A 15,413-nucleotide genomic window follows, 5' to 3' on the forward strand; every position below is an offset into this window, starting at 1 on the left:
AAAAAAAAAATCAGTAGTATCTGAACAGCAGATGCTCAAGGGTTGTCTGTTTCCAGCTGAACAAATTATTCAGTTAGCACAGGTGCTGGAGGCTTATCTTCAGACCACAGTTTAAGAAAGCAACCCTATCCAGGAAAACACTTAACAAAGCATGTACTTGAGTACTCTAGGGAGCTGAAAGCTAAATATCCACTTAAGCGTCTTCAGTAATGCTTTCCTCAGTCAGGGCCTTAGTCCCAAAGGGTCAGTGTCAAATGTCCCTGCAAGCTCAAGCAGGCACAGCTGTGTGCACATCCTGGTGATTTCTGCAGATGGCAGGAGAATGAGAATGGCTTACAGCTCTTGATGAGTGGCTAAATTTTAGGCCTCTTAGTAGAGCTCTTGGGTCTTTTGGGGTGGACCAGCATGTGTGCTAGGACAGAACTGGTTTCCAGCTATCGAAGAAAACTCCATGGTATCAAGAGTGACCCTTTAAGAACAGTTGGACATACAAACTTGTCAGATCATTGTTGAGTGGTTCTTTATTCAGAGAGCTGAGTATCTAAAAAGGGCTAACGAGCCTGACAACTAACATTTCTACTCCTGCTTTTTGGAACAGGGTGTCCTTGGTGATCCCACCATGCCAGAAGTCTCGCTATGCCACGTACTTTGATGTGGCAGTGCTGCGCTGCCTGCTGCAGCCACATTGGTCCGAGGAGGGCACACAGTGGTCACTAATGTACTACCTGCAGAGGCTGAGGCATATGCTACAGGAAAAGCCAGAGAAACCACCTGAGCCAGAGATCACCCCTTTACCAAGACCTCGCAGCAGCTCCATGGTGGCTGCTGCACCCTCTCTGGTGAATACCCACAAAACTCAGGTAAGCAGTTGCCATCAATAAGAACATAGCAACTGTTGTGGTGATGCTGGGAAGTGATGGCTGGACGACTAGTGAAAAGCTTTGGTTAAACTGCCTGGAGGTCAGATATGTGCATTGATTCAAAAAGAGATGCTGAGAACGAGGGTTTTGGAGGCAGAATCTGATGCAGAGAGTCAGAGCTGGTGACTGCTGAAAGCTTGATTGGGATTGATTTGGGATAATTAATCTAGGGTGAACGGTGATAACATGATTTTTTAATGTGAGAATGTATTAATGTAGTTGTCAGAAGAAATCAGACTGCCTTTGTGTTACAGTATAATGTTCAGGACTCACTGAGCTTCTTTGGTGTAACCCCTCAAAAGAGAGAAAAGGAATTGCACTTGGTACAGCACTGCACACTCCAGGCAAACACTTGGGTTAAAATATTGGAGTAGACTTTGCAAACAGTGGCAGTAAGCAAAAGCCCTCCATGTTGTTGCCTCTTCTCCTGCTGCTATTCTTATTGCGTAACTTTTACCTTTATTTTTGCCCACAAAACCTCAGTAGACAAACTGTCCTAATAGGCATCAAAACTTGTTTTGTTGGAAAAGGAACCCCAGACTCCTGACCTTGGTGCAGTAAAGATCTTTGTGTTAGAGCTTAAATGTTTTTTCTTTTGGGTAGCTCACTGCTGTTCCAGGGATTAGAAGGGGATGCTGCTGCAGTTTCAGTTAATCTCCTTGTTGATCTGTGCTACTTTTAGGTTGTGCACTCTTTTCCTGTCATGTGGGCTTTTAACAGCAAATTCTGATTTACTAAGTTGATGGAACTGCCTAACAAAATTTAATACAGATTCTATTTTTGCAATCCAATTTTATGACACACCTCAAGTAAAAGGCTCTATCTTCTGTTAACGTTGCTGTCAAATGCCTTTTTTGAGTCGGAACTCCCAGAATTTTTGGTGTTTTTTCATAAAATCCTTGCTTTCAGTATTGTAGAGCTCTGGCAGTTTTTGACTTGTCATTTTATAAGGGAGAAGGGTGAAATATCTTTTCTCCTGTATAGCCCGGATGCTCATAAGCCAGAAGACAAGCATAAACAATGTAAATATTAGTACTGTTATTTTTATATCTTAGGATTTTATAGCCATTTCTATGATTTTATGAGGGCTGGTGGTTACTTGTGGTTTTAAGGGCTCAGCAGCAGCAGTATTGTTTAAACTGTATTATACTTTTGTGTCATTTCTATAATATGTTGCCTGTTTCATCCCTGTAAAAGCTTGACATCTCTCCATAAAGGCCAGGTGGTATGAATTTCTATTCAGGCTTAATCTACCTTTGCATGGGGATTTTATAGGATTGCTGTGCATGTACAGAAAATCCTCCTTAATATCATCTGGAGGGAGAATTGGAAGATATTGCTGTTAATGTGGTTCACTGTTTCCATGCATATACTGTCCCTTTGCCTTTGCTTATAACAACCCGGTTATTTTGCACATTAACAAGATTAGCTATTAGTGCAACAGGGAGCGCAGTCAGTGGTTCTCAGCACAGTGGCAGCATGAATGGGGTTGTCCTCCATGGGCACTGTTTGCACTAGTGTTGTGCTGGTTCTTCTCTATACAGTGAAACGCTTCTCTCCTTTCACACACTTGGCTATTTCTTGCTTTTCCAGGCTGTTTCTCTTGCAGAAGATTCCTTTGCTCCGTTGCTCTTCACTAACATTTTTCTGTTAAAACCATTTGGCAATTCCACTGGGTACTTTCTAGCTGTTAGTGTGAGGACTCTGGCCAGGGCATTCTTCCCTCCAGGGCTAGGTTTGATTGCTTTTGGTAACCTCTGTGTCAGTCCTGTGTATTTTTACTGTACTTCATCAAACTGGAATCCTGTTTAAAAAGGTTTCCAATTTGTTACGCAGAACAGCTGTGATGGAGGAGGTGAAACGGTCTTCCATGCAGCAAAAGTTTCAGCTCATGCCCCCCTTCTTTACAACTCTGAGGACTGAAATCTGTGCAACACAGAGACACCTAGGTTCTGTTTCATCCCAGCCAACTTAGGCTGTAGGGACTTAACTGCTGTTCTTAGATTCAGAGTCTTATCAATTAGGGCTCCCTGCTTGTCAGAGGAGTGAATGCCACCTCCAGAGGGCTAAGATTTGTCATTTCTTTCTATCAACACAGGGGGTTGTATGCTGAGACTTCACCAGCTCATCGGACAGAGGGATATGCTCAAAGCCTGCTTTTTCAGTCTAGATCTTAAATTCCTAACGTAATGTCATCTTTTCTGCTCACAGGTTGATCAATAAGTTCTCAAAAATATTGGCACTCTGTTTCAGTGGGATAGATTTAAAGTGGCAGGCAGAAACTGATTAAAGACAAAAACAGCTGCCTGCAAATCACATCAGGGACCAGTAGATTATTCTGGTAAATCCACATTCTTTCTATTGTTCTAGGCAGTTTATCAGGGTAGCTTCCTGTATCTCCCTAAGCCTCAGCAAAACTCTTGCACTTCTTGTTGGTTTCTGTCTGCCTGAAATCACATTTCAAATATAAGCTTGGGCTAGGGCAGTTGGGATCGAGACAACGTGAGAAACGTCCTCCATGTATTGCCTAGTAAACTGAACAGCAAAGTAGAAGAAGATTCAATGCAGCATGCCAGCACTCCTTGTTGCGTAGGAAAAGGGGTACTGGATGGAGAGCGAATGAAATGAATACTAGCTTCCTCTAGAAAGTGACTTTAGTCTAAACATATTTCAGACCTGGCAACATGTGATAAAGGAAACCTGCATGGCATCTGTATGCAGTGAATTCAGTATAGGGACAGGTCTAGGAAATGAAACCTTTGGAGGCTCACAGACCTCTACAGTCTTGCACTAACATTGCAGGGGCAAAGAGCCAAAGCTTAAATTAAGCATAAGACCAACGCAGCTGTAGTGCTCGCTGCAATGCTAATATAAACCCAGGAGTCTCAAGTGTGGTATCTTGAGAGTTGAGAGAAGTACAAATGAGCTGGTAGCCATACAGTCATGCAGAAGGAAGGCAGTAGAAAACAGAAACAACAAAATCTGGAGTAGCAGCCCCGAAACTGTTTTGCTTTCTTATCCATCTTGTGCATGTCATAATTGCCACATAGCTTGTTGCACAGAATAGCCACATTTTTAATTAGTCTTCAACAGGAGTGCTAGCTTGATTCATTAAAATACATCATATACCACACTGTACACATTCAAGGTGATTCTGTAATTTGGTTTTCTAGTGTTGTTTGCTTGATACCTACCCTAAGTGGATTTCAGAACTGGGACTGTGTCTTTCTGTGTGTTTGTATGTCTTGTATCACAGTAGGCCCTGATCGTCACTCTGTCCTCTTGGTGAACGAAAGCCACCTAATAAAACACTGATTTAGTAACTAATGGACAAAGAGAATGAATCTGCAATGAATTCATACGATGTTTTCCAGCCAGAAGAGGCCAGAGAGCTGTAAAAGCTGAGGACCAAGCCATATGAAATACTTGCTGGCCTCGCTGTTGAGAGCACCTAGGGTTGAATCCTGATTTGCTGTCTATTGGATTTTACATATGTCTCCTCCCCTGAATCTTTGGTCAAATATGCAAAATGGTTTTAAAACATACCTTGACTGACTGTGACTGAAAACAACTGTGAAGAGGAATCTGTCTGTTGTGTGTCTGCTTCATTTTTGTGTTGATAAAATCAATAGGAAGGATTCAAAGGTAGTCTTAGATTAGTCTGAAAAGTCTCTGAAGAATGTGTGGTCCCCAGTAGCCCAGTGCTGCAAACACTGTAACTGGTGCTTAAGACTTCAGCTGCAGAGGCTGTCACTGGCTTCTGCTGGACTTTCATATGCATAAAACTGCATAATTGTGTATTTCAGAGCTCGCTAGCTCTGCAATAGGCAATCTGGCTAGCCAGAATCTAAACCTCCTATACCATAGGAGTTGCTTCATCTATTGTTGGCATACGGCTATCTCTGGATTGAAAGCAAAAAGGTATTTTAACGTGACCCAGTTGTTTAGCAGAACCTTTCTGATGGGGAAGCAAGGAAAAAGAGCATCTCCATTGGAAACAAGCTGATATTTAGGCAGAAGAAAATTATCCTAAGGGAATTTGGTCAGGTCAGCTGCACAAACATCTCTTGAAAAGTGGCATCAGATCTTTAATGAGAACAGATGGCCAGGAGCTGAGCTCATGCCACCTTTTGTAGCAAAGCCTTTCTTTACAGTAGGCAGCTGTAATGTGTGTGGCTCAGCGCAGAAGGGGAGTAGGGGGCCCTCTACTGAACTGTCAGTGAATTAGTCTCAAGTTTTTCACTGTCGTGGGACATTCTGTGCTATAGCTATAGGGGCTGTCACAAATATGAACTATGATGGACAGATCTTGGAGCACTGTTATGACAGGTGAAGGATGCTTACTGACGTAGAAGTCTTAGGTTTCTTTAGTGAGTAAATAAAATTTTTACAAATCAAGTCTTTTGAAGGGACAGTGCTGCTTATTGCAGTTCAGTTCCAAAATACATGTTTAAGGGCATATGTTGCTAAGGGCATATTCTCTTAGATCTTAAATAAAACACTTCAAAAAGGGTAGCCATTGTGATTGCTCATAAATGTAAACCAAGGCCTCAAGAAGATTGTTGGCTACCCAGAGTCACACCTGGCATCAGAATCAGAGTAGAACAGACCATTAGTCTTCCATGCCACTAGACCACACTGACAGCCGTGCGTGAGGCTTTCTGTGGTAGCACAATGTGCTGTACTTTTTGTCTGTGGTGACAGAAATATTATACAAGGGCAATAATTCTGGGAGTTTCTAAATTTTGTTTGTTTGTTCATTTATTTTTCTTTAAATGTGTGAATAGAGTTTTGTGTAATGAATTGAAGGTCCTTTTCCTCTACAGTGCTCCTATGACAGCTCTTGGAAGTAGCTCTTTTTTTTTAAGCTGATTATGCTCCATTTCTCCTTGTGCTTGTCGTCTTCTTTTGGGAGCTGCAGGATCTTACAATGAAATGTAATGAGGAAGAAAAATCACTAAGCACAGAGGCATTTTCCAAGGTTTCAATGACCAACTTGCGTAGACCAGCAGTTCCAGATCTCTCCACAGACCTGGGGATGAACATCTTCAAAAAGGTGAGTGGAAAAAGATTGTACTTTAATTTAGCTTTGATTCAGCACCTCAGTGTCCTGCGAAGTAGCATCTGAAGGTCTGCTTGGACTATATATTCATGCCATATGTGAGACTGACATCTCTTTTCATTGGAAGTGATTCTGTGTGTTATTACTTAGGTTTTTATATGCACATTCCAAACACAATACTGAAATCTTTATACAAATAACTGTCCTGCTGAAAAAAAAATCAAACAGTGCTGATTTTTAAGTGCTGGTGCTCACTGTAGTTCCAGCTAATTCAGTGAGTTTTTCCAATGTTTTTACCTCATGAAGCTCTGGGTTTGCAACCATCCAAGATACTTAGCAGAGTTTTGTGGATTCTATGAATCTAGCTCATGGTCTGAGAATGTCATAAAATTATACAAGGGCATCCATCCCAGCCTAGGGCAAGACTGAGTTCCTTTAAATACTCATATGATCCCAGAGTGCAGATAGTTGCTATCAGGGTAAATGGCCAAGATAAAAAGCTCAGAGTGGAAGGTTGCATTTGGGCCACACATCTGTGTTATCTTTTTCCCTCAAATGGTGGTTTGCCATGCTTCAAAGCCTCTACCTGCTCTTGTATTTGCTCCTCTTCCTCCTGCAGTTTAAGAGCCGCAAAGAGGACAGGGAGCGTGAGCGCAAAGGGTCAATTCCTTTTCACCATACTGGGAAGAAGCGGCAGCGAAGGATGGGGGTGCCCTTCCTCCTCCATGAGGATCATTTGGATGTCTCGCCCACTCGCAGCACTTTCTCCTTCGGCAGTTTCTCTGGAATCGGAGAGGACCGGCGTGGCATTGAGAGAGGAGGATGGCAAACCACCATATTAGGTGAGATATTGTTATCTCTGCCTCAGGTTCTGTGTCATTCCTGTCCTGAACATTCAGAGAACAACAGAGGCTCTTTATTTCTTCATCCATCCTATTGCCTCCTTATGTCCTTGGCTTTGTTTGCAGCATTACACACCTGTTTGTAGAAGTGGCAACTGTGCTGACAGCAGACCTTGAATGACTTATGCTTTAGTTCACTTTTTCTCTGAAAACTACCATCTTTACTGGAATAATAGTTACTGTAGCAACCTGTAGTCATGTCTGTACCACTTCAATACACTTTCCCTGAGTGGTAACAAGCATTGCACAACTGCAGCTTAAAATAGATTCAAGGAATGGTTCCATCCTCTTCTTTTAAAGAGAAATCTCTGGAGGAGCAGCAATATGGTCATTAGGAGTATGGCAAAAAATATTCACAGTCTTCCTGAAGTGGATACAAAATAAATAGGGTATTGTCTCAGATAGTGAGGCTTACACTGTCTTGATATTGCAAAGATACAGTGTTTAAATCTAAATATTGGCTCCTTCAAGCTTCCAAGTTCACTGAACAGTGTCTAGGCATTGTTTCTGTTTCACGGAATTACTCCTGTTGTCATAGATGTTCATCCTTGCACCCTTTCTTGGAGATGATAGGCAGCAAAATGGTTGCCTAAGGCCATGCCAGAGCCTTCTCATTTTCACCGACTTAGATGGCATAATTTGGTAAGCTCTCCATTGTAAACATGTCCCTCTTTGGGACACAGGACAATGAACTTAGCCAAGTGAATTCTTAAAGATTCATATGTGTTTTGTCAATGGTTAATACACAAACACCTACAAATTTGTACAAAAATAGCAAACTTAGTATCCAAATCCTCTTTCCCATATCTTCAGTGCTCAAGAAGTTTGTTAAATTATGATCTCAGGGGCTCCAAATTCTTGTCCTGGCTTAACCTGCAGTTCTTTCATTCTGATATCTCTGTGAAATCATGTATTTAGCTTCAGTGGTCAACAGATCCTTTGCTTTAGCACTCCCCATCCTGATACACCTATTTCTTTTGAATAAGGGGAGAAGAAACCAAATTCCTATAACTTGCCCCAAAGGGTGGAGTCTTTCAGTGCTGACCAATCTTATATTCCTGAAACTGCTGGAGGGTGGCAACGTGGGTGTCAGCTAAATCAGTATGTGCTGAGGGGAAGAGCCCTGCAGAGGGTTTGTACATTCAGTCTTAATGAACCCCCATGAGATATCCCAGTATAATGTTTGGTTCTGCTTCACAGGGTCCTGCAAGGCCTTGACTTTTGCTGACTCCAATCCTTCAATTTCTAACCTCACTTACTGTCTCTTGTCTTCAAGCTCCTCTCAGATGAGTAAACTAAATATCCATTTCTTGTCTTCACCCTAGGAAAGTTTACCAGACGGGGGAGCTCTGACACAGCAACGGAGATGGAGAGCCTGAGCGCTAGGCATTCACACTCTCATCACACGCTGGTCTCTGATCTGCCAGACCACTCCAACAGCCATGGAGAGAACACAGTCAAAGAAGGTAAATTTAACACATCAGGAAAGAGACTAACACATCAGAGAAATACCAACTTCAAGAAGCTGAGGAAGTGTTACTGTTTCCATGTATGAGTATATGACTAATTGTTTTTCCTTTTTTTTTCTGCATCTCTTGAGATTTTTTTTTTTTGTTCTGTGCAGAAAAATGTTCCAAACCTTTTATGTTTATCTGGTGCAGTTTGTCAAAAAAAATTGGCAGCCATCGGCAGGGAGAAGGCAGGGTTTGGTTTTTTTTCGCCTTACCACAACACAGCACAGAAGTTTGGGCAGAAACTTGGTACTGCTAACTTTAGTGGTTTCATGGGGAATCTTGTGGTATTTAATGCCCCTTCACAGTCTCCAGCTTCTGGATTGTGCTCAGAATCACAGTTTTTTTCTTAATTCCCCTGGTTCCAAATAGAAGCCTGCCTTTTAAATTTACTTGAAATCTCCCTGGGGCCCATCTGTCTTGGAGCCCTCTACAGAAATAGAATGCCAGTGTGACCACGATGGGAGAGCTTCTGTTGGGATGAAGCCTGCTCCACCAGGAAGAGTCTTTCTATTGCCAGGGCAACACCACTTTTGTCAAACAATGTTAGCCAAGCAGAGAAAGCTCTCATCCATCAGCAGGGCTGTCTGCACCAGAGCACTTTGCTGGCACTGCTCCTACGGCCTAAACACAGCGAATTTGTTTTCTCCCTCATGCGTAGTGCTACTGGCAAAACCTGGTCATAGAGATTGGGCCGCACCTGTGGCAAGTGCAACCTTAAACCTTGATGAGAGAACAGGATATCGCACACCCCATGGAGCAGGGCACAGTCTGTCTGCACAAGCTGTCAGGCAGCATACCTAGGAGGCTTCAGATGCACTCACATGGTATGTGCTGTAGCTATGGAGCTCTTAAAGATCCATGCTCTTTTAGCACAGCAAATCTGAATAGTCTGAGAGAGGATGGATTTGCGTCAGCTCTAATCCAGTGTGGGCACATCTCCTTCATCTCTGCTCTGTGTCTCCTGGGCAAAGCTCTTCTGGATCAATTTTGTGGAGTCTGTCTTCCTGACCTGCATTTATTCTATAGGACAGTAATCTCACTCACTATACCAGCTTCCTAGCCAAATATTTTCTAAAAGGTAGCCATATGCAATGCTTGTTTTTCTAGTTGTACCCCAGGTACAATTGTGTAGTAACTATATGAATAATAGGACAAATCATACAATTTCTAGTGGTAGTCTGACTTTGAATGAACCGTTTTGTAGTTAGAGAATAAGTACAAATATTACATATTTCTTTTGTTTTATGTGACCAACTATATCCAAGCATACTGGTCGTTCATAATTTCCAGTCTGTTGTCTACTTTCCTTGTTTTGCTTTGCTTGCGTGCACGGCTTTTGCTTTACCTATTAAACTGTCTTTATCTCAACCCACGAGTTTTCTCAGTTAACCCTTCTGATTCTCTCCCCCATCCCACCGCGCGGGAGTGAGCAAGCGGCTGCATGGGGGTTCGTTACCAGCTGAGGTTAAACCACGACAACCTGTTACTGTACTGTCTGGCAGAAGGTGGTCCAATCAGCACTATGGGACACATAGGGTCTTTTTACACTACAGGATGTGTAAAGTTACTTACGAAGCACTAAGTGTGGGAAATTACTAACATCATGGCCTGGAGTTCAGCATGAGTTGTAAAACTGTGGTGAATCCTTGATAAAAATTGGCCTGTGTAGCCAGAATGCTGTCACTACCTGAGCTAACCAATTTAAAGTTAAGCTTGGCTATGTTGTGGGGTCCCTTCTCTGAGCACTGTGAACGTAGACACCACATTGCCTTTCTCATCAGTCAGCTTTGCATTTTGGAGATGGTTTAGACTGTCACAAGTACTGTTAGGAACACACTGCTCCTTTTTTTTTCAAGTGGTGTGATGAAATATTTCAAACTGGTGTGACTTAGAAAGCTGTTCCGAATTGGTGCTACTGTTACCCTATTACCCTACCTTCACTCTTGCATCCAGCTGCAGAGTCCTTCCGCTTTCCCTTGCAGAGGCAGTGCTGCTTTTAAGACCAGGCACTGGACCAATACAGGGAGCAAAGTTAGCCAAAATCTAATCCCCCTCTAACAATCTAATAGATTCCATTTAGGCTGGCTGAGCTCCCTGATCTACTTAACTGCCCAGCTGACTGAGATCAACTTATGCTGCCATGGAACTATACTGCTAGAGCAAGCTTGGGGTTGTTATAATTTACACTGGCTTAAAGGAAGAAATGAATCTATGCTTTCATCCCTGTACCCATGATAGGAATTGGGAACCTGTCTTGTCTTTCAGCTTTATAAGCTGCATTAAGAGCTGCTTCCTTCTTGTAAACAAGGACAGCCTCAGTTTGCCATTTCATAACTCTAGAGATGGAAATTTACAGGTAGCCATTCTCCTCCCTGCAGTGCGGTCCCAGATCTCCACCATCACTGTGGCCACCTTCAACACTACCCTGGCCTCATTCAATGTGGGCTACGCCGATTTCTTCAGTGAGCACATGAGGAAGCTTTGCAACCAGGTGCCTATCCCTGAGATGCCCCATGAGCCGCTTGCATGTGCCAACCTCCCACGGAGCCTGACAGACTCCTGCATCAATTACAGTTGCTTGGAGGATACGGATCACATTGATGGAACCAACAACTTTGTCCACAAGAACGGCATGCTGGATCTCTCGGTAATTGGCAAGGAATGAGGAAAGCCAGGTCCCTCTTCTGTCAATATAGCTGTACCATTGAGATCAGGGTTTTGATGGGCTTTTCCTCCACCTCTTTATATGACTTCTCTCAGCAGTACATAAAGGTCAGTCAGATACATTTGTGCATATCATAAAAGTCTCCTCTGAGATACTGCAACTCCTATTACTCCTTGCAAGGAGCGCATGTGCATGTGGAATGCACACATCAAATCTTAAGTGATATTATTTAATGGCTGTGTTCCTGGGGCATGCACCAAGTTCCCTATAAAATAGTATAAACTGAATAGCACCTTTCTTCTAATGGCACCTTAAAACTCACCTTTTCTGCATTCCCCTTAATGACTTGACAGCTCCCGGTGCACTGAAGCAGTGTTCTCAGGCTCACAGATGTCATCTCATGGTTTCCTTTTCTGCCTGACTGTGCCCAGCCTGTGGTTTCTTGTCTTACACCTAGATTGTAGGCTCTTGGGGTTGAGGGTTGTGTGCACCTCATTCTGAGTTTGTACTCTGCCTGCTATAAGACCTCACAGACCTGAGTCTCTGGTCTGTGACTAGAATTTCCAGGCACTAAATAGTACTAGGAGAGAAAATAAGTCTGATTTTAAATATGATGTTTGAATCTTCCAGGTGGTCCTGAAGGCTGTTTACTTGGTCCTGAACCATGACATCAGTTCCCGGATTTGCGATGTGGCACTGAACATTGTGGAGTGCTTACTTCAGCTTGGTGTTGTGCCCTGCGTAGAGAAGGTTCGGAGAAAGAGCGAGAACAAAGAAAATGAGGCCCCGGAAAAGAGACCAAGTGAAGGATCCTTCCAGCTGAAAGGGGCTGCTTCTGGTGGTTCAGCTTCTGGATTTGGGCCTTCCCCACTTAGTGGAGCTGGAGATGGAGGAGAAGAAGGAGGTGGTGGAAGTGGTGGAGGAGGTGGAGGTGGAAGTGATGGAGGTGGTGGAGGAGGAGGAGGGCCGTATGAGAAGAATGACAAAAAACAAGAAAAGGTTTGTATTGCTTCCCTTTATACAATTCCTGAATGTACTGTCAGATCTGTTACGGTTGAGTATGCATGTGTATGCAACTGCCCTTCTGTTTTTCCTCCTTTTTTTGCACCCCAGTCACAAATTAATTTGTTTTGCTCTGGTGCTCACTTGGGGTTCCACTGAAGAAACATGATTGGGAATTCAAGCACTGTAACTACTCCAGCAAAGCAGCTGCCAAAAGCAGAGTTTGTGAGCCTTGCATGGACATTTTCAGTATCTTGTCAAAGTGCCTGAAAATCTCCATCACAATGATTTTATTCAGATTTATTATTCATAGCTTATAAGGAAAAACAGAATCCAGTATGTAAGCACAGTTTGTTTTCTTTGATTGCCAGAAATCATAAATTTTTCAGTATTGCTATAAAAATTGGCCAAGAGATGCTGTTGCTGACGTCTGAAGTTGCAAATCATAGTAGCATAATACCTAAGACATTTTTAAAAGTTGCTTGTTTTTCTGCTCAAGCAAGCCAGCTCTCTGTTTTTCAGGCAGAATTTTTTGAAGTAAGTGCTGAATGGTATTCATAGCAACATGTAGGGGGCTTCACATTTATAGCACAACTTTTTGAGGGGAGCTGAAAGGGAGGGGGCTGGTCCCTAAACTTGAAAAATAATTGGAGTAAACTTTTCAAGAGTAACAATTCCGTAATGTAGTGTCTGAGAGGAGAAATGGACAGCAATTTGTTAAAAGTAAAATTCTAACAAAATGCCAGTGGTTGTGCCAGGGTTTCACACCATGTTTCCCTCTGTGACTCTCAGGATGAAGGCCCATCTGTCAGCACCCATAGGCTGGCACTCACAATGCTGATCAAAATTGTGAAGTCCCTGGGTTGTGCCTATGGTTGTGGAGAAGGACATCGAGGGCTCTCTGGAGATCGCCTGAGACACCAGGTATTCCGGGAGAATGTAAGAGAATTAAAGCTCATTAAAGCGTCCCCCTTGTACTTTTGACATCAGCTGCTGAGATTGCTGTCTGCACCCTCTGTAGCTTTCTCTGTATTGGCAGTAAATGTGTTGCTCTTTGCCCCAGCTCACAGACTGTGTTGCAGCCCAGCCGTAGCAGATTTTCAGCTATCATGTTACCTTCCAGCCCCTGGGGCTGGCTGAGAGCACACTTGAGGTCCAGGGTGCTTCTGAGTACCCCAGTGGATGGGTTGTCTGGGAAGGAACAAATACATGGGAGCAAATCCCCTGTGTGAGCTGGTGTAAGTAATTTTTCACCTTGACAGTACCCCAGCAGAGTACACTATTTACAAGAGGTGCAGCTATCTTGGGTTGCATATCTGAATACAGAAGTCTAAGGTGCAGTTATGTCCACCCTTCCTAACGGTGGTTATGACTGGTTGCTGCTGGGCTGCTCCATCAGCTCCTGATAGTTGGAGTGCACTGTGCTTGCAGGCATGTTAGTGTGCTGTAAGGAAGTAGAAGACTCATGCAGGGTGGATGGTCACTGTTGATTCCTTACATTTTTGGTTCTGCCCAAATTGAAGCAGTGGAAAGTACCCAGAATGTAGCCCAGAAGAATTCTGACTTCATCCAGAAGAGTTTGACTCCCCGAGATCAGTCGAGTGCCCTGTCAAATGTGAGCCCTTCAAAGGCTTTCTCCAGCACATGCCTCCTCATCACTTCCTCTTCTTGCAGCAGAGAGCATTTTTGATGACTGTAATGAGAATTTACACTGTGCCCATCCACAGTGTGGGTGGGAGCCAGGTGCTTCTCCATGGCTTTGGTTAGCCTGAGCTATGCCAACAGTGTTACAGTTTGGTTCTGGGATCTGAGCTAGATGGCTCAGAGATGGATTGACTGCCTCTGTATCATGCAGCATTTTTCTGTAAGCTGGGCTCCCAGCTGGGTACTGAGGAAACTGCAGCAGTAACGTTAGTTCTGGACACAACAGGACGAGATGGGGTAAGAGAGTCCCAGTGGTAGCAGTAGAAAGGTTCTGCACAGAGCACTGGTTGAACATGTACCATATTCATCAAAATATCAGTTAGGCTTTTATGTTGTGTTGGAGCTGAGCCAGCAAAACATTTAGGCCGATGCATAACATTAAGCATAAATGAATAGGTCTCTTGGAGCCAAGGTTCTTATCAGACTCATTGAATTGAGGTCTTTATGGGAAGAGATTTTCCTACACGTCTAAGTCTGCTGCATTTTCTGTGTGTTTGTCTGGCCAAACTGCTTTGCATGCACCATTTGTGTTGACTGCATGGACAATCACATGTCTGAGTTCACTGGAAAGTTAAGCACCCTATTGTAGGTAGCAGGAGAGTTCATGTTTCCCATAGAGCTGATATTTCAGATTCTCTAACTCCAGCCTGCATGGGGTCCCGGTAGGATGGATACTTTTGCGATAAGAAGTTGACAATTAATAGCTTTTAAATAAAAAGCTAATGTTTTGCATGATATAAATTGGTCACTGGGTACAGGTGCATCAAATGGGTTGGGTCTGAGCCAGAGGCTGAAAATCAGATGCCTGAGGCTAAGAACCTGTTTCACCAAGGCAATAAGCCTTGACTGAGGTGGCACATTCCTACTTCATTCATATTCAGTGAGATTTTACCTTGGGGTTGGGGAGAGGAGGAGAGGCCTTGAGACACGGCTGGCAGTGACTTCGCTACCACCTCCAAACAGTGGCACCCATACTGGTGCACTGTCTCCTTGTGCTGAACTTCTTGTTTGCTTCAGAGGCGAACCTGTCTTCTGTTACAGGACCCAAACCTTGTGGCTCCTAGGGGAGGTTACTTTAGACAGCACAGCAGAGCATTGGCTAAGCAAGAGCAAAAAATACCCTGCTGCTATTAGCAAAACTCAAACACCTACTTTGATGTGATGTGATTTGGTGAATATCGTTGCAGGCTCAGAACTGCCTCACAAAACTGTACAAACTGGATAAGATGCAGTTCCGGCAGACCATGAGGGATTATGTGAACAGGGATTCTCTCAATAATGTGGTGGATTTCCTCCATGCTTTACTGGGATTCTGTATGGAGCCAGTCACTGACAGTAAGTATAGCTGGCATCAGAAACTCTCACTTGAATATTCCTAAACTGTACCATCGGAAAGAAGCCACGCCTTTTTCTTTTCCTTTAAAAAAGAAAAAAAATTGTGAATTACTATCCTCAAAATATACAGACCGTATCCTCAGTCAGGGGAGTTGGATCTCTTCTGATTTGACCACCCAGTGGTCTCACCTAGTAATCTTGCATCACCCAGTACATCTCAAATTGAAGGCCTCCCTTTTGATTCATCCGACCTGTTGTTCATGGCTCTTCAAAGAAAATATTTTCATTCAACTGTGCCTCAGGCAGGAA

General features: G+C 43.4%; 1 protein-coding gene across 1 annotated transcript in view; it reads left to right on the top strand.

Annotated features, from left to right (window-relative positions):
* Positions 1-598: 598 nt before the first annotated feature.
* The window catches only part of LOC104083239 (protein unc-80 homolog), a gene marked incomplete at its 5' end in the record, with an annotated part of 109,269 nt that continues 94,454 nt past the window's right edge, over positions 599-15,413 (top strand). The window contains 8 exon segments of the mRNA XM_009586655.1: positions 599-860; positions 5,842-5,976; positions 6,602-6,824; positions 8,210-8,350; positions 10,777-11,045; positions 11,694-12,062; positions 12,858-13,004; positions 14,957-15,104. Coding sequence (XP_009584950.1) covers positions 599-860; positions 5,842-5,976; positions 6,602-6,824; positions 8,210-8,350; positions 10,777-11,045; positions 11,694-12,062; positions 12,858-13,004; positions 14,957-15,104 — 1,694 coding nt within the window.

The sequence above is a fragment of the Fulmarus glacialis genome, unplaced genomic scaffold (assembly GCF_000690835.1).
Source record: "Fulmarus glacialis isolate BGI_N327 unplaced genomic scaffold, ASM69083v1 scaffold26731, whole genome shotgun sequence".
In the NCBI taxonomy this organism is placed as follows: domain Eukaryota; kingdom Metazoa; phylum Chordata; class Aves; order Procellariiformes; family Procellariidae; genus Fulmarus; species Fulmarus glacialis.